The following is an 18,811-nucleotide window of genomic DNA, read 5'->3' on the forward strand; positions in this document are numbered from 1 at the left end:
CTGTTTAGAAGCCTCTTGGACCTAGACTTGGCACTCCGCTACTGCTTGCCGTGCTGTAGCAGAGAAAACTGTCTATGGACTAGGGTGGCTGGAGTCTTTGACAATTATTAGGGCCTTCCTCTGACACCGCCTGCTGTAAAGGTCCTGGATGGCAGGAAGCTTCAGTGTTAACAGATGGTTGGATCTTCTGAAATGTACCTAGGACCACTGCTGTTGCCATTTCTTGCCGAGCTGAGTGACTATATTTCCTACCTGTTAGGTGTGAGATGCTCACTGATCTAAAGGATTAGAGGGGTAACTGACTCATGTGAAGTGCAGTGGACTTTTAAAGCCAAACTACTGTTTTATTTACAGCAGTGTGATGTGTGTACACAGTTCATTACCTGCTATTCACATACAGGTTATGGTTCAGTAGTTTCAGATTCAAAGTGTTTAATAGTCACATGTACAGGGTCGCAGATGTAGTTTCTGCCCATCGACAACATCTTCGTCATAACAAACATATAAATACGTTGCCCATAATGTTATGAGTGAAGCTAGCTAGTGGGATTTAAAAATAAATCATATCAATTGTTTTTAAGCAAATCATGATTGTTTAAGTCTTTTGTTTTCTACTGTGTTATTGACTGTATGTTTGTTTATTCCGTGTGTAACTCTGTGTTGTTGTATGTGTCGAACTGCTTTGCTTTATCTTGACCAGGTCACAGTTGTAAATGAGAACTTGTTCTCAACTAACCTACCTGGTCAAATAAAGGTGAAATAAAATAAAATAAAAAATCTCTGTCTTTGGATGCCAACACAAGCCTTGTCCATGTTGATAATATAGGCTAAATGTGTGCCCCACCTATGCACAAATGTATATATTGGTTTGGTTTCACGCGTTTGAATGATTGTTTTAGGTGTTAGTTGATCTCTGTGACTGTCTAATGTACCTCTATCCCCACGTGAGCAGTGCTATTAAGAAGAGGAAGCTGGCTTTCTGCCCCCGTCATACCTCTCAGCTTCGTTCGGCCTATCAGATGGTACATGGCGTATGGAACGCGTATCTACCACATGGGGAGTACGTACTTCTCTCTTTACCACGTGTACTGACAGCTGACCTGAAACGTACTGTGTACACTCCAACATATTTTCACATTGTCCTTTCCAGCAAGGTTCCAGAAATTATGCTGGATGCGTAACCAGACCAACGCAGTACAGCTAGGCTCAGCTCAGTGTTGGGGAAATGGTATTAGTCCCCTCTATTTTAGCTCACAATCACGTCTATAATGGTGATGTCACCAAAAGATTTGAACAAATTAGGATTAAAATCTCCCAATTTCAAGACTAAAACCGCCTCAAGCAGAAACAGTTTGATTTTCATTCTGAAAACCAGAAACCTTGCTAGGCATTCCAGTCCTCAAACGTCATTCAATGGATACATTTAACAGAGTGGCTGCGTTTCTTAATTCTCTGGAAGTCGGTTCCCGATAGCTAAAAATTCTAAACTTCTGCACATTTTCGCGATTCTATAGTTTACGCACAGTCTCTGCTCTATTCGCTCGGCTGCCCAGAGAACAGGGTATTCTGGCGAATGGCACTTAAGTTAGATCAAAGCTGAATCAATGTCTGCAAGATCGCAATACTAACGATAGTATTCTACATAACTGAACCGAACATAATAGCACAACGTAACTATAAGACGAAAAACACTACCTAATCTTATGACATTTTTTGGATGATTGTGCGAACGGTCGCATGTTTCTCTCATGCGGCCAGAACACAACAGCACACAACTCTAGGTGTAACAGTATAGGTTCCGTCCCTCTCCTCGCCCCTACCTGGGCTTGAACCAGGGCTTGAACCAGGTAGGTTCCCTCTGCACACACCACCAACAACCACCCTCGAAGCATCGTTACCCATCGCTCCACAAAAGCCACCGCAAGGGGAACAACTACTCCCAGTCTCAGCGCGAGTGACGTCACTGACTGAAACGCTATTAGCGCGCACCCCGCTAACTAGCTAGCCATTTCACATCGGTTACACAGGCAAAATATGTGCTTTGATTGAAACAAAACACAGGTAGGATACAGTTTGTCAACACCATCTGCTCTAAAATTCGCTCAGTGTACATAACGCAAAACAACACTGTACTTAACTCAAGATCTAAATGCATATTCCCATGTAACTGATTGAGATCAAATGGTTGGCAACTTGAAGAATTATCATTCACGATTGACACACAAAAATGTGTGCTTAAAGTAGAGGTAAAGAAACATCATGCAGAATGTGATGCAGATGTTTTGCTCTGGGGAAATGGCTTCCAGGGGGCGGTTACCGTGGGAAATGCAGCCTCAGCCTAAATTGAACGTGAGAAAACAATATTATTGTAGTCAGTTACTACAGTATGGCAGCTGTAATTTCAACATTACTGGAGCCAGACCACCACATATTCATTTTAATATCAGTATCCTCATTGAAAGCAAAATACACATTTTCCTGATATTTTTCTTTGCTTGCTTGTTTTCTTTGCTCTCTGATTGATGTCACTTTCTGTCTGTGTGTGTCCCCAGATGAGGCAGAGAGCACCATGGTCTCAGAGCAGGACCGATTGGACATTCCAAGTGGTGTGCCTAACTTCGTCAGCATTGAGAAGGTAAGAAGAGCTCCCTCTTTGAGAAATGACACAAACACTGTCCTGCCATGGGTGGGTGTTGTTCAGGGTTGTTCACACCTCTGATCTCCACCCCTGGAAGTCAGTGAGTGAAGCTCCTCTGTCCCCAAGATCAATTTTCATCAAGTCTTCGCCTCAGTTATGTTGCGTTTAGAATTAGTGTCAGTCGTACCGTTTCTGATGAGGGAGGACAATATTTTTTTCTTCATGATCATGGCCTTATTTCGATTACAGCATATGTATGACTGTCATTTATATTCCATTCACTTAGTTCTATGTACAGTAACATTGATAGGTTTAGGCTACAATATGATACTCTAATTATCTCTATACCCATCATAAGGTTGCTACAACCTAGCCTATGAATGAAAGTTTACAACTTATGTGCACACAGGTCGAGAGAAAAATGTGACGTGACTGACAGTAACACATGGACAGACAGTGACACATTCAATACCGCCCTGCTCACTCTTGCCTGCATCTACTTGATCTAGGCTGTAATCATTATTCCAACAGTTGCAAACGAGAGTTTCTATTGGACAAATTCAGGTATGTTTATCCCTGTTTCACTACGTTTGCTTCTGTTCAAGAAAAGTTTTTCATATACAGCCCTAATTACGAGTAAACTCAGTTCACTTTCATATCAGCCACGTTGTTTTCCTCACATCTATGCGCTCTCCTCCTCTCACGTTTTCCCTTCGTTTGTGGACTTCAATGCACAACACATCAGCTCTATGTAGCCAGGCATATGTTAACTTTCCAAGCCACACCATATCATAACTGCTACACAGCGTACATCGTTGTCACCATATTAGTTAAAGTAACGTCATAGTCAACATAGATACTAGAACTAATGTGTTAGTAAGCCCGCTACAATCATGCAGTAACGTTAAAGTGTATAGTCAGTAAGCAGTTACATCGGCAGGCCCCAATGGCAATACATTTGTACAACCGAAAGCTTACCTTGACTTGGAAGAGTTCCAGTGTTGTGTTGGATAGCCATAGCCAGATAGCTAACATAGCATCCCTCTGTTTGAGCAGGGTGTTTCATTAGGCTAAACTAGCCAGCTGCATTTTTCAGCTAACTAAGTGAAACTGAAACAAATTATGATCTCGCTCTCTTACTTCTCCTTCATTTTTGAAAAAATCAATTTGTTAAAAACTGTTCAACTATTGTCTTTCTCACTCTTTCAGTAAAAATACTCAACACATTTTATGCACAGCAGTGCTAGCTAGCTGTAGATTGTGCTTTCAGTACTAGATTCATTCTCTGATCCTTTGGGTGGACAACATGTCAGTTCATGCTGCAAGAGCTCTGATAGGTTGGAGGACGTCCTCCGGAAGTTGTCATAATTACTGTGTAAGTCTATGGAAGGGGGTGAGCCTCCTAGGTTTTGTACTGAAGTCAATGTTCCCAGAGGAGGACGAAAGCTAGCTGTCCTCCGGCTACACCATGGTGCTACCCTACAGAGTGCCTTTGAGGCTACTGTAGACTTTCATGGCAAAACAGTTTTAATCAATTATTTGGTGACGTGAATATATATTTAAACAATTTAAATTGAACCTTTATTTAACTAGGCAAGTCAGTTAAGAACAAATTCTTATTGACAATGACGGCCTACCAAGAGGCAAAAAGCCTCCTGTGGGGACGGGGGCTGGGATAAAAATTAAAAAATAGGACAAAACACAGATCACAACAAGAGAGACACCACAACACTACATAAACAGAGATCTAAGACAACAACATAGCACGGCAGCTACACATGACAACACAACATGTTAGCAACACAACATGGTGAATATAGTTAGTGTAGTTTTATCTAAAAAGGATAACTTTTTAAATGTTTTACCATTTTTGTGAAATTCACTGAGGAGGATGGTCCTCCCCTTCCTCATCTGAGGAGCCTCCACTGATTGGAATGATCGGAAACTCTGTCCTGTAAAACTCCCATAACGTTCAGATGTCCAAAACTGTTCAAAATGACCTTGCAAGTGTTAAATACGTGTTGGAAACTTGGTTAGCAACATACCCAGATAGATATTGAGTTTCCGATCGTTCCGAAGGTAAAATATTACAGCCACCCATCCATAGAGGACACTTATTGAGGTGAACGAGAAATGATTGTTGTGATCAGAATCTGTACTGTTTTAGAATAATCCACACCAACGGTGCCCAGATATAGAAACCTTTAGAATGTGCCCACATTACCATTACAAGTGACCTCAATTGCTCACCAGTTGAAGTCAATACTCATCCATGCATAACTGTCCACAGTGTTTGTAAAAAAGAACAGTCTAATTTATCTTTTAATACATGTGCACTATAAATATCCTATCATGTACCTTCTTTTGGCTAACAAGTATTTCCAAAGTACCAGCGCTTTACATTCATAGTCTGTTTATTGTATTTGGCCATTTAAAGAAGTTATTGATCCCGAGTGGTGCAGGCACTGTATCTCAGTACATTGAACATAGTATGTAACCTATTCATGGACATTGGTTTTTCAGTACTGATGTCACATTGTGTGACGATATGTACATCATATTACTGCTGATGATACTTTCCCTAACTTGAATAAAAGACAATGGTCTGATATTTCTCTTGACAAAGTTTACTTTCTCAAATAGAAAAACATCGTCTCCATCCATTTCCATAGAAATGATTCATTTTCTGCTGTCATAGTACCATCTCCACACACACACACACACACACACACACACACACACACAGGGTCAGTTATTAGCCTGTCATCATTTACAACACAAGTTGTTTATTGTAGATTAAGATTTGATTGGAGCCAGTCTCAGGTGTTTAGCTCTGAGCTGTTTCTCTAGAACCACACCAAACCCAAACACAGATATGTCACTGTAATTCTGCCATATGAAAGAAATTATACTCGGAATACTGAAAAACTACAAATATGAGGTCATTCATTATTACACATTTAAGTGTGTGCGTGCGTGTGTGAGAGAGAATGCACACGTGCGTAGGTGTGTGTGCAATGTACGCGTATGCGTGATATGTATGCGCGTGCGCGTGTGTGAGCGAGCATGTTGGGGAGGAAGAGGAGTTGGCATCAGGTTGATGTGTATGGAGAGTAGGATATCATGACTCGCACACAAGATGGTGAGGGGTAGAGACTATAAGAAGCTGCAAATGGTAGCGAGAGAGTCACTTCATGATATCCTACTGACGTCTACATTGACAGAAAACGTTGACTGATAGAGTAGCAACAGCATCTAAAGAAACTCTTCATACTTGCACCAGGACTGCACGCTAGGGCGACTTCAGTTGATCTCTACAACGAAACCAGCTCTACTTCTTTAACTGAAAATGCCTCTAAAGCTTACTACTGTGATCCTTGTGTGTGTTGGTAGTTTGTTCTTGTGTGCGAGCGCTCAAAGCCTATCACGAGACTACGGGGTGAAACTGTGCGGCAGAGAGTTCATAAGAGCCGTTATCTTCACGTGCGGCGGGTCCCGTTGGAAACGATCCTTAGATGAACACTTGGGTACGTCTGCTAAAACATAATTTACGGTCTTCTAAACGCAAACACTCGTCGGTCATGTAAAACTGACTTTTATTCGCAGCTGCTGTATAATCTTGTTACTTTCATGCGAACGTTTTTGAAAGCTGATTAAAAAAAAACTTTAACATGAGCTACATTATTAATTTCCATTGTGTTAAAGTTAAAACAGTAGCTATATTCTAAAATCAAAGTTGTTTTCTAACGTTTCGAAAGTCACATTTTTGGAAGTAGTATTTTGTCCGAGAACGTCGAAGAAACCTAATCTGCTTGATAATGCCACTTCAGCACCACAGACAGCTCCTTGATTGGAAAATGAGCGTGCCCTACTTTTGCCTCAAAGAAAATGGTACCCTGATTACTGAGAAGTAGCCTAATTGAAATGCAATCATAGGTTAATTGTTGTGCCAGTTAGGCTAATTTGTAATTTCCTATTCAACGGTTGTTCAGAGCTCTTTCAATTTATTTAGCCAGGTGTGTCCGCATGGCACTCAAGCATGGTTTCTGAGATTGCTATCCATGCAGAAACAGTCTAGGACCTCTGATTTTCCCATATATTAATTGTTAAGGTGTCTTGACACATGGTGGGAAAAGTACAACATTTAAAAAAAGAACCCAACTCATTTTGTATTTTGGAGGGATTTTCAGGCCTTTTATGTATTCACTTTGTACCAGTATTCACATTAGTCTATGCAGTGGAGATCTTAACCCCCCCAAAATGTATAAAAATAAAACGGGTGTCAACACCAACTGTACCACTCCCTCTGCTCTGACTCTTTCCAGATCCCGGTTCCTATAGTGATGTCACAGAGGGCGAGGACAGCAGAATCAACTGGCCTCACGGACATGGTCTAGACCAGGCAGCAGACCACCCTCTCCAGCTCTCCTCTTCATCCTCCCTGGCAGACCTCCTCTCACTCTTGGGCGGAGTGGGAGACCATAGGGGGTTAATGGTTGATGTCAACCCCAGCGAGGGGCTTCAGAACCAGGCTTCAGCGCTGGGAGGAGTGGCCAAGAACCCGAGCATCAACTGGCCACGCCGCGACAGACAAAAGAGGAACTTTTCCCTGGGCTTAGCTGGCATGTGCTGTAACCAGGGTTGCACTAAGAATGACATTGGGCGTCTGTGCTGAGTGAGACTGGGGTAGTACAGAGGTAGTGGAGGTGGACACTGGCTGAGGGAGCTCCCCCTGTACAGAACGGAGAACGTTACTCAAATTCTCCTTTCTGTACAGGGTGAGGAGAGCTCCGCCTTCTCTCTGTGTTGATGGACTGGGTGTGAGAGACAGCAGTTTTAAATGTTAATTTCAGTGTTTCCAGATAATCAGAAGGTTTGGGTTGTTGATGGGGGAACTTTAAAAACGGCTTTGTATACTTTTCTGTATATTGTGAAAGGAAAATAGTTTACATTTAATTTTTAATTGCTCAAATTTTGTCTCATCGTTAAATTCATGACTTTGCTACTGAAGCAAGAGCATCATTGTACTTCCCTGAGAAATAAAATAGTTTGAATGACATGAAACATGTAACAACCCACCACAAATACCCCATTACAATACTGAGAAAATATGTTGTGTATGTAAAATGTTAAACTAATCAAATATCAATATAAAGTATCTTTTGGAAATCACATCTTGTCCATGTCAAAATGTCTCATCCATTCAATGGAAAATAAAAAAAAAGAAAAAAAATGTATATAATGCTATTGCAAAATAAGATATTTATTATTCTAATAAAAATGTATGATTTCATACGTGCATTCTACCAGAGGTAAAACCACTGATCCATCAGTCACAATCACGGTTATTGCAATGACTACCACGCTTCTACAGAACATCGGTTACACTTAGCACCACTACCCAGGTGTACCTGTGACAGACCTCAAAGCTAGTTTACTCATGACGATTCAACCCCGTTTAGTCTCAAAGCGATCATGAAAGACCATTGCCTGTATTTTACCTGTAATTGACAAGCTCAGTCAAGGCATTGAGGAGACATGTCTCTCTCAGGAGGAGCTGCGAGCATTTTCACTGTGTCTCTCTCAGGAGGAGCTGCGAGCATCTTCACCATGTGTAAATGATATTTGAGAGCTGACTACAGTGTGGACGGAGACGTTAACAGAGACGAACCACTGATCAATCTAATATGTTTAATGTGAGGCAAGACAGGATGACTACAACCAAATAACATTGCAGTTCAACTTTAATAGTGGCTCTCCTATAAATAAAAAACATGAAGGTTGCCCAAAGCAACAAAAGCCATTTCTGACCAGTTCTGCAATAACATTGACTGCTTTGATATAAAATAGCTGATAGTTTACAATCAATTTAGCCTATGGATTATTATTCATATTCAACAACAGCAGATTTACATTCAACACGCAAACACAGGGAAATACTGACTTGTATATTTTTTTTCTAAATACTTCCCACTTCTTCATGATCATGTTATGATTTTTTATGAAAAAAAAAACTTGTTCACACAAAACCCTGACCTTGACATGACGGCATCATGTATGACTGTCAGCACAGCTACCATAACATTCAATAAAAGGTAGACAGCAACAAACAAGCAGACAGATTAAACCAGGGTTCCCCGACTGGCGGCCCGTGGGCCAAATTTCAACCATGGGTGGTTTTATTCTGAGCAAAAATGTTTAAAAAAAATGTGTAAGAAATCTGTATTCCCATCATGCATAATAGACACAATGTGATCGTATACAAATTTAAGGAAGGTTTGACATTATTATGTTTTAGACAAACATCTGTTTGTGCTTCTTGCGGTCAATTTGCTGTTCACAAATTATTTGTAATTATGTTCCAACCCTCTGACCATCCGCTCAAGAAAAACCAAAACATATCGGCCTGCTTCTGGATCTAGTTGATGATCGCTGGATTAAACTCCATTATTACAATAGAGTAGTGGGACAAACAAAGCCTGTCAGCCCACATTGCTGCTTTACAGTTACAGATCATAGAGTCACTCTGACAGAATTAAAAGACAGCATTACATTGCATCTCTATGGGCATGTTCTTCACAATGACTCTGTATGGACAGGTCACAGGGGGGCACTATGTGTTTTGTCACAGGGGGGCACTATGTGTTTTGTCACAGGGGGTCACTATGTGTTTTGTCACAAGGGGGCACTATGTGTTTTGTTACACACCAGATAGGAGTAGTGAAATGTGTTGTTTTAACCACAGTAGTACAACGCCCCTGGAGTAAATGAAGTACTTCGCTCAAGGGCACAGTTTTTCACCTTGTCGGCTTGGATAATCGAACCAGAGACCGTTTGCTCTAACCGCTAGGCTAACCTGCAAACCTACTTAAATGTCCATGAACTGAAATTCCACCTCATCTCTGCACTTCTCGTCTGTTGATGCTTTCACCGACACCATTTAGTCAGTCTCATTCCAAATATTGCTATGTAGCGACACTATAACGAAGACATTTTCCAACTGGCAGTGCACAGCATCCTAGACTTGTCACGTTATAGAATATTATAAAAGGGGAAGCACATAAGTCAACAATTCCTTCTGCATGTTACTTTGCAAGAGCCCAAGATTTCAGGGTACGACGATAAGTAGGCGGGTGCTTAGAGAAAAAAAAAAATAAAGGTTGCACCCTTTGTCAAACATGTCCCTTCATTGTTTTTTCATCACCCTTTCCTCCCACGGCTTTGTGTCTCTAAAAGCAGTATTGCTTTATTAGTTCTTCCCTTAGGTGAAAAAGAGAAATGTGGTTTGACATAATCCACTTGAGTTCAGGAAGAAGGCAGTTGACCATCCTTTACCAACTGTACAGTACATATTCTGTGTTGCTTTCCCTCACGTGCCTTCTGTGTCGCCGTTAACACATCATCAACAGCTGGGTGTTCTGTGTTGCCGTTAACACATCATCAACAGCTGGGTGTTCTGTGTTGCCGTTAACACATCATCAACAGCTGGGTGTTCTGTGTCGCCGTTAACACATCATCAACAGCTGGGTGTTCTGTGTTGCCGTTAACACATCATCAACAGCTGGGTGTTCTGTGCCGCCGTTAACACATCATCAACAGCTGGGTGTTCTGTGTCGCCGTTAACACATCATCAACAGCTGGGTGTTCTGTGTCGCCGTTAACACATCATCAACAGCTGGGTGTTCTGTGTTGCCGTTAACACATCATCAACAGCTGGGTGTTCTGTGTCGCCGTTAACACATCATCAACAGCTGGGTGTTCTGTGTCGCCGTTAACACATCATCAACAGCTGGGTGTTCTGTGTCGCCGTTAACACATCATCAACAGCTGGGTGTTCTGTGTTGCCGTTAACACATCATCAACAGCTGGGTGTTCTGTGTTGCCGTTAACACATCATCAACAGCTGGGTGTTCTGTGTCGCCGTTAACACATCATCAACAGCTGGGTGTTCTGTGTTGCCGTTAACACATCAACAGCTGGGTGTTCTGTGTCGCCGTTAACACATCATCAACAGCTGGGTGTTCTGTGTTGCCGTTAACACATCAACAGCTGGGTGTTCTGTGTCGCCGTTAACACATCATCAACAGCTGGGTGTTCTGTGTCGCCGTTAACACATCATCAACAGCTGGGTGTTCTGTGCCGCCGTTAACACATCAACAGCTGGGTGTTCTGTGTCGCCGTTAACACATCATCAACAGCTGGGTGTTCTGTGTCGCCGTTAACACATCATCAACAGCTGGGTGTTCTGTGTCGCCGTTAACACATCATCAACAGCTGGGTGTTCTGTGTTGCCGTTAACACATCATCAACAGCTGGGTGTTCTGTGTTGCCGTTAACACATCATCAACAGCTGGGTGTTCTGTGCTGCCGTTAACACATCATCAACAGCTGGGTGTTCTGTGTCGCCGTTAACACATCATCAACAGCTGGGTGTTCTGTGTCGCCGTTAACACATCATCAACAGCTGGGTGTTCTGTGTCGCCGTTAACACATCATCAACAGCTGGGTGTTCTGTGTTGCCGTTAACACATCAACAGCTGGGTGTTCTGTGTTGCCGTTAACACATCATCAACAGCTGGGTGTTCTGTGCTGGAGAGAGTCAGAGTCTGAAAGAAGTCAAACAGTGAAAACATCTCCAAATGGAGAAATGACGGCAACAAAGTAACAGCATATGGTAATTTCAGAGATCCCCAGAATCCCTGAGAAAGTGGCTAGGTTAGATCACAAAGTAGACCATTTTTGAGACTTTGTCCCAGAATACCATTGGTAATACTCCCCCGTTTTCTGCGCTCTGCTCCAGAAGACGGTTGGGTCAGGTGACTTCAATGTCGTCGTCTTTTAGAGTTGAGGCGTCGTCAGGGATGTATTCATTAGGGCACACCGTAGCAAAGCGCTTTGCAACAGAAAAGGAAACTGAGCGTTTCTTATTGGACAAGTCCAGGTAATCCCTTTCAGTCCGTTTGGTGCCTAATGAACACAACCCAGGTGATCGGTGTGGGCTGGGCCAGGCGCCTCCAGCAGAGGCCTCCAGGAAGGGTTCCTCAGCCCTCCTTACTGTCCCGGAACATGTCCACGGTCTGGGCTAACTTCTTGAAGGTGGGCCGCAGGGCTGGGTCAATGTTCCAGCACTCGGTCATCATGTGCTGGATCTGAGGGGTACAGAGGGAGGCTCAAGGTTACGTTGCAATCAGAGGGACACTAAATTAGACAGACAGACTCACCTCCTCAGGGCATCCCTGGGGAGCAGGCAGTCTGTATCCTTTCTTCAGGAGATCTATGAGGTGATACACTATCATCTGACCCTGCTTGTCACGGCCCATCTTATCCATGAACGCCTGGAGAGGAGGAGGAGGGGGGAATGAGAAAGAGGAGCAGGATGAGAAATAGGGGGAGGATGATGATGATGAGGGGGAGGATGAGGGGAGGAGAGGGAGGGAGAAGGAGGAGGAGGAAGTGGGAAGTGGCGGTAAGAGCTGTGTTAATTACAGCAGGATGGCAGGTGAACTAATCAAATTTGCAAAGAGAAATGCATTAGTGGAATTATCTATAAACCTTGTACAGAGACCACAATGGGATAAGAACGTCTCAATAGAATATAACAAATGTTATTCAAGCTCTTTCCACAGTAAGCAGCATCAAAGAGAGAAAGGTTGACTGACGGAGACAGAGGAGGCATCAAAGAGAGAAAGGTTGACTGACGGAGACAGAGGAGGCATCAAAGAGAGAAAGGTTGACAGAGGAGGCATCAAAGAGAGAAAGGTTGACTGACGGAGACAGAGGAGGCATCAAAGAGAGAAAGGTTGACAGAGGAGGCATCAAAGAGAGAAAGGTTGACTGACTGAGACAGAGGAGGCATCAAAGAGAGAAAGGTTGACTGACTGAGACAGAGGAGGCATCAAAGAGAGAAAGGTTGACAGAGGAGGCATCAAAGAGTGAAAGGTTGACTGAGACAGAGGCATCAAAGAGAGAAAGGTTGACTGAGACAGAGGCATCAAAGAGAGAAAGGTTGACTGAGACAGAGGCATCAAAGAGAGAAAGGTTGACTGAGACAGAGGCATCAAAGAGAGAAAGGTTGACTGAGACAGAGGAGGCATCAAAGAGAGAAAGGTTGACTGAGACAGAGGCATCAAAGAGAGAAAGGTTGACTGAGACAGAGGAGGCATCAAAGAGAGAAAGGTTGACTGAGACAGAGGAGGCATCAAAGAGAGAAAGGTTGACAGAGGAGGCATCAAAGAGAGAAAGGTTGACAGAGGAGGCATCAAAGAGAGAAAGGTTGACAGAGGAGGCATCAAAGAGAGAAAGGTTGACTGAGACAGAGGAGGCATCAAAGAGAGAAAGGTTGACTGAGACAGAGGAGGCATCAAAGAGAGAAAGGTTGACTGAGACAGAGGCATCAAAGAGAGAAAGGTTGACTGAGACAGAGGAGGCATCAAAGAGAGAAAGGTTGACTGAGACAGAGGAGGCATCAAAGAGAGAAAGGTTGACAGAGGAGGCATCAAAGAGAGAAAGGTTGACTGAGACAGAGGAGGCATCAAAGAGAGAAAGGTTGACTGAGACAGAGGAGGCATCAAAGAGAGAAAGGTTGACTGAGACAGAGGAGGCATCAAAGAGAGAAAGGTTGACTGAGACAGAGGCATCAAAGAGAGAAAGGTTGACTGAGACAGAGGAGGCATCAAAGAGAGAAAGGTTGACTGAGACAGAGGAGGCATCAAAGAGAGAAAGGTTGACTGAGACAGAGGAGGCATCAAAGAGAGAAAGGTTGACAGAGGAGGCATCAAAGAGAGAAAGGTTGACAGAGGAGGCATCAAAGAGAGAAAGGTTGACAGAGGAGGCATCAAAGAGAGAAAGGTTGACAGAGGAGGCATCAAAGAGAGAAAGGTTGACAGAGGAGGCATCAAAGAGAGAAAGGTTGACTGAGACAGAGGAGGCATCAAAGAGAGAAAGGTTGACAGAGGAGGCATCAAAGAGAGAAAGGTTGACAGAGGAGGCATCAAAGAGAGAAAGGTTGACAGAGGAGGCCTCAAAGAGAGAAAGGTTGACTGAGACAGAGGAGGCATCAAAGAGAAAAAGGTTGACTGAGACAGAGGAGGCATCAAAGAGAGAAAGGTTGACAGAGGAGGCCTCAAAGAGAGAAAGGTTGACTGAGACAGAGGAGGCATCAAAGAGAGAAAGGTTGACAGAGGAGGCATCAAAGAGAGAAAGGTTGACAGAGGAGGCCTCAAAGAGAGAAAGGTTGACTGAGACAGAGGAGGCATCAAAGAGAAAAAGGTTGACTGAGACAGAGGAGGCATCAAAGAGAGAAAGGTTGACAGAGGAGGCCTCAAAGAGAGAAAGGTTGACTGAGACAGAGGAGGCATCAGAGCATTACAGATGAAAAGTGAAAGTGTGAGGTGGAAGAAGGGGAGCAGAAGAAGATACGTACTGCCGGAGGACTGCAGTTCTTGTCACTGAACAGCTCATAGAGGACCACTCCAAAGCTCCACACGTCAGAGCCCACTGAAAACTTACTCTCTGTCAGAGACTCTGGGGCATACCTTCAACACAACAAAGTCAAATAAACTCACACACAAAATAAATGCATAGGAGGATTGTGTCAGAAAAATCCAGATTACTTTCAAATCAGGAAAAAAATACGCAGACTCATTCAAAAGACTAAGAGATGTTGGAGGGAAACAAACGTATGATTCTCCCCTCGGTCTGCTGAGAAAAGTTATTTTGGTATCTTTTCTCACCAGAAGATGGGGCTCTCTCCCGGCTCTCTGACAGTGTAGTAGTCCTTGTCCTGAGGCAGGACCTTGGTAAGGCCAAAGTCTCCTATCTTCACCCTCAGCTCACTCTCTACCAGGATGTTACGCGTGGCCAAGTCACGGTGGATGTAGCGTTTGGTCGCCAGGTAGTCCATGCCCTACAGAACACACAGGTGGAGGAAAGGCTGTTGTTTTACCATGGGAAACACCAAGGATGCTCCACATACCTCAACAATATATCTACATACATACTTCTCAAATAGATATTGATAAAACACATTTTAACTGATGGTTCAATTCATTGTAAGAGACATTTCATTCCGCTGGTTTCTTTTGACCTCAGTAATGATGAGCAGCAGTGATGACATAACATCAATTATCATCATCATCATTTGATTGATTGATGGTATAACATACCATCTCCGTATAGCTGTTTTTACAGTATTACAGGAGTACAGGATTATAAGAGAATATTACAGGAGTACAGTATTACAGGAGTACAGCATTACAGTATTACAGGAGTAGAGGAGTACAGCATTACAGGAGTACAGTATTACAGGAGTACAGCATTACAGTATTACAGGAGTAGAGGAGTACAGCATTGCAGGAGTAGAGGAGTACAGTATTACAGGAGTACAGTATTACAGGAGTACAGCATTACAGTATTACAGGAGTAGAGGAGTACAGCATTGCAGGAGTAGAGGAGTACAGTATTACAGGAGTACAGTATTACAGGAGTACAGTATTACAGGAGTACAGCATTACAGGATTAGAGGAGTACAGCATTACAGGAGTACAGTATTACAGGAGTAGAGGAGTACAGCATTACAGGAGTACAGTATTACAGGAGTACAGGAGAATATTACAGGAGTACAGCATTACAGGAGTAGAGGAGTACAGTAGAATATTACAGGAGTACAGCATTACAGGAGTGAGGAGTACAGCATTACAGGAGTACAGTATTACAGGAGTACATCATTACAGCATTACAGGAGTACAGTATTACAGGAGAATATTACAGGATTACAGTATTACAGGAATAGAGGAGTACAGCATTACAGGAGTACAGTATTACAGGAGGAGAGTAGTACAGCATTACAGTATTACAGGAGTACAGCATTACAGGAGTACAGCATTACAGGAGTACAGCATTACAGGAGAATATTACAGGAGTAGAGGAGTACAGCATTACAGGAGTACAGCATTACAGGAGAATATTACAGGAGTAGAGGAGTACAGCATTACAGGAGTAGAGGAGTACAGCATTACAGGAGTAGAGAAGTAGTGTACCTTGCAGATCTGTGAGGCGTAGTGCAGGAGCTTCTTGTAGTCGAAGCGGGCCTTGTTCTTGATGAGGTAGTCCCTCAGACTGCCGTAGGGGAGGTACTCCATGATGAGACGCAGGTTCCTCCGGCCTAGGAATAGGGGAAGAAGAGGGTCAGACAGGCACCCAACAGAGGGAGGGAGAGAGAGGGTCAGACAAACACAGAACAGAGGGTCAGAGAGGAACCTAACAGAGGGAGGGAGAGAGAGGGTCAGACAGACACAGAACAGAGGGTCAGACAGACACAGAACAGAGGGTCAGAGAGGAACCCAACAGAGGGAGGGAGAGAGAGGGTCAGACAGACACAGACAGAACAGAGGGCCAGAGAGAGAACAGAGGGTCAGACAGACAGAACAGAGGGTCAGAGAGGAACCCAACAGAGGGAGGGAGAGAGAGGGTCAGACAGACACAGACAGAACAGAGGGCCAGAGAGAGAACAGAGGGTCAGACAGAGAGAACAGAGGGCCAGAGAGAGAACAGAGGGTCAGACAGACAGAACAGAGGGTCAGAGAGGAACCCAACAGAGGGAGGGAGAGAGAGGGTCAGACAGACACAGACAGAACAGAGGGCCAGAGAGAGAGAACAGAGGGTCAGACAGACAGAACAGAGGGTCAGAGAGGAACACAACAGAGGAAGAGGAGATCAGGGTCTTACTCCATTTTATTTATTTTTATGGAGAGCTACAGTCTGGAGATGTTTGTTTTACCTTGCAAAATGTCTTATTACAGTGTACGCTGAGGGCCCCTCTCTTCAGGGGCCCTCAGCCGTTCCTGATTGAACTGGTCAGCTAATTAACAAGCCCCTGATTAGGGAAATCAGTCCACGGCTACAATAACATTGTGAAATATCCGGAGGTCCCAGAGGAAAAGGTTTGAAAACCTCTGCGCTACTAAACACAACCCTGGCCTGTCTTTCACAAAATGGACACGATGCACTGATCACCTGCCTTGGTAATTCACCCATGCTATTGTTTGAGGAGAGTGTACAATTATGAACTTGAAAATGTATTAATAAACCAATTAGTCACATTTGGGCGGTCTTGAGACAACATTTTGAACAGATATGCAATGGTTCATTGGATCTGTCTAAAACTTTACACATACACTGCTGTCATCTAGTGGCCAGAATCCAAATTGTGCCTTGGCTGGAATAATACATTATGGCCTTTCTCTTGCATTTCAAAGATGAAACAAGAAAACAAACAAGAAAAGCATGTTTTTTTTCTTTGTATTATCTTTTACCAGATCTAGAGTAGCCTAGTGGTTAGAGTGTTGGACTAGCAACCAGAAGGTTGCAAGTTCAAATCCCCGAGCTGTTGTTCTGCCCCTGAACAAGGCAGTTAACCCACTGTTCCTAGGCCATCATTGAAAATAAGAATTTGTTCTTAACTGACTTGCCTAGTTAAATAAAGGTAAAAAAATAAAAAATATTCTCCTACATTCATTTCCCATTTCCACAAACTTCAAAGTGTTTCCTTTCAAATGGTACCAAGAAAATGCATATCCTTGGATCAGGTCCGGAGCCTGTTAGATTTGGGTATATCATTTTAGGTGAAAATGGGAGAAAAGGGGCCAATCCTTAAGATGCACTGATTCCCTGCCTTGGTGATTTAAGTTTCTCTAGTTATGATGATGGTAAATCTCACCAGCACTGTAACACACTCCCTTGTACTTGACGATGTTGTCATGCTGAAGGGACTTGAGGATCTCTATCTCCCGTTCAAAGTCTCGGAGGTGTTCTGCTGTGCTGTGCTGCAGCTTCTTGACTGCCACAACCTCCCCAGTGTTATCCTGCAGAGGGTCATACCTACACATCTCCACACTGCCAAAGTTACCCTGAGAGAGAGAGAGAGAGAGAGAGAGAGAGAGAGAGAGAGAGAGAGAGAGAGAGGGGGGGGGGGGGAATAAAAAGTGTGGAGAGGGAGGGAGTTAGAGAGAGTAAAATGTGCAGAGGGAGTGAAAAGAGAGAAAAAGAGCGACAGAGCGACTCCCATATCTACTGAGCAAAATACCACAGTGTGACGTCACAGCAGCAAGATTTGTGACCCGTTGCCACAAGAAAAGGTCAACCAGTGAAGAACAAACACCATTGTAAATACAAGCATAAATATGGGTTATTTATTTTCCCTTTTGTACTTTAACCATTTGTACATAGTTACAACGCTGTATATATATATATATATATATGACATTTGAAATGTCTTTATTCTTTGGGAACTTCTGTGAGTGTAATGTTTACTGTTCCTTTTTATTGTTCATTTTACTTTTCTATATTATCTACTTCACTTGCTTTGGCAATGTTAACACATGTTTCCCATGCCAATAAAGCCCCTTGAATTGAATTGAGACAGAGTGAGTGACAGAGAGAGTGACAGAGAGACAGAGAGTGAGTGAGACACAGAGAGTGAGTGAGAGACAGAGAGTGGTGGCGTGTGTGTTGTCTAACCTTGCCCAGCTGCTTGAGGAAGATGAGATGTCTCTCTTCAAACTGAGCAGGGTTTTGATTCTCAAAGGCCCCTGGGAACCCAAACCCTCTGGCCCTGTTGGGCACCATGTCACTCTCCACCAGCAACTCATAGTCTGCAGCAGGGAGACAGGACACAATCAACACCTTCTGGAAATAAACCAAAACATACATACATCCTAATCTAGGATACATTTTTACCCAAAAGTGTCAGAGAATTGTCAACACTGACAGTGACCTAACAGCCTACATTCAGTATATGTTGCAGTCCGTGCGAGAATGGAACTGACGTTGGCAGTGCCATGGTTTAACACACCGAGCCACTGGAACAGCATCAGTGAAATGACTAGAAGGACATGTTTGACAGTCTGCAGAGCACTAGAAAGAGAGGAGACGACCGACCAGGTGTGAAGAGGCTGTTGAGGTCTCTGATAACAGCTCTGAAGGAGGGTCTGTTGGACGGCTCATAGTCCATACAGCTGTTGATCAGGTTGGCCAGCTCTGTCCACTTAGGAGCAGGCAGCTGGTGATGGTCTTCATAGAACAGACGTTTCTACAGAGGACAATAATGTCAACTATAAACAGAGGAACTCTAATACCTTACTAATAATGGATTGTTATGCTTTGCATGACAGTTGG

General features: G+C 43.4%; 2 protein-coding genes across 4 annotated transcripts in view; one reads left to right on the top strand and one right to left on the bottom strand.

Moving 5' to 3' along the window:
* The first annotated feature begins 2,539 nt into the window (after positions 1 to 2,539).
* On the top strand, positions 2,540 to 7,812 carry LOC110536973 (relaxin-3). 2 transcript variants are annotated; one of them, XR_016484874.1, is made up of 2 exons: positions 2,540 to 2,635; positions 6,964 to 7,812. XR_016484874.1 is itself a non-coding variant. In XM_021622658.3 (2 exons), exons 1-2 carry the CDS (start codon positions 5,988 to 5,990, stop codon positions 7,311 to 7,313), a joined length of 528 nt encoding a protein of 175 aa, XP_021478333.3. In that variant the 5' UTR covers positions 5,898 to 5,987; the 3' UTR covers positions 7,314 to 7,445. The 2 variants fall into 2 exon arrangements, 1 of the variants encoding a protein (XP_021478333.3); XM_021622658.3 differs by lacking the exon at positions 2,540 to 2,635 and adding an exon at positions 5,898 to 6,165 and having other exon boundaries at positions 6,964 to 7,445.
* A 503-nt stretch (positions 7,813 to 8,315) lies between these two features.
* LOC110536972 (tyrosine-protein kinase JAK2) overlaps positions 8,316 to 18,811 on the bottom strand; it is a 73,402-nt gene continuing 62,906 nt past the window's right edge. For both annotated transcript variants that reach the window (XM_036936927.2, XM_090191757.1), the window contains exons 17-24: positions 18,575 to 18,725; positions 18,155 to 18,288; positions 17,355 to 17,544; positions 15,676 to 15,800; positions 14,371 to 14,543; positions 14,061 to 14,172; positions 11,860 to 11,973; positions 8,316 to 11,787 (exon numbers count right to left, since the gene is read on the bottom strand). In XM_036936927.2, the coding sequence (XP_036792822.2) occupies positions 11,680 to 11,787; positions 11,860 to 11,973; positions 14,061 to 14,172; positions 14,371 to 14,543; positions 15,676 to 15,800; positions 17,355 to 17,544; positions 18,155 to 18,288; positions 18,575 to 18,725 (1,107 nt within the window). In that variant the 3' untranslated portion in view covers positions 8,316 to 11,679. The remainder of the gene's footprint in view (positions 11,788 to 11,859; positions 11,974 to 14,060; positions 14,173 to 14,370; positions 14,544 to 15,675; positions 15,801 to 17,354; positions 17,545 to 18,154; positions 18,289 to 18,574; positions 18,726 to 18,811) is intronic.

This window comes from Oncorhynchus mykiss, chromosome 12, assembly GCF_057628025.1.
Source record: "Oncorhynchus mykiss isolate SJ-2025 chromosome 12, ASM5762802v1, whole genome shotgun sequence".
In the NCBI taxonomy this organism is placed as follows: Eukaryota; Metazoa; Chordata; class Actinopteri; order Salmoniformes; family Salmonidae; genus Oncorhynchus; species Oncorhynchus mykiss.

Coding starts and splice junctions, on each gene's coding strand:
- LOC110536973 (XM_021622658.3), top strand. CDS start 5,988: ATGCCTCTAAAGCTTACTACTGTGATCCTTGTGTGTGTTGGTAGTTTG. Junction 6,166..6,963: donor ATCCTTAGATGAACACTTGG/GTACGTCTGCTA, acceptor GACTCTTTCCAG/ATCCCGGTTCCTATAGTGAT.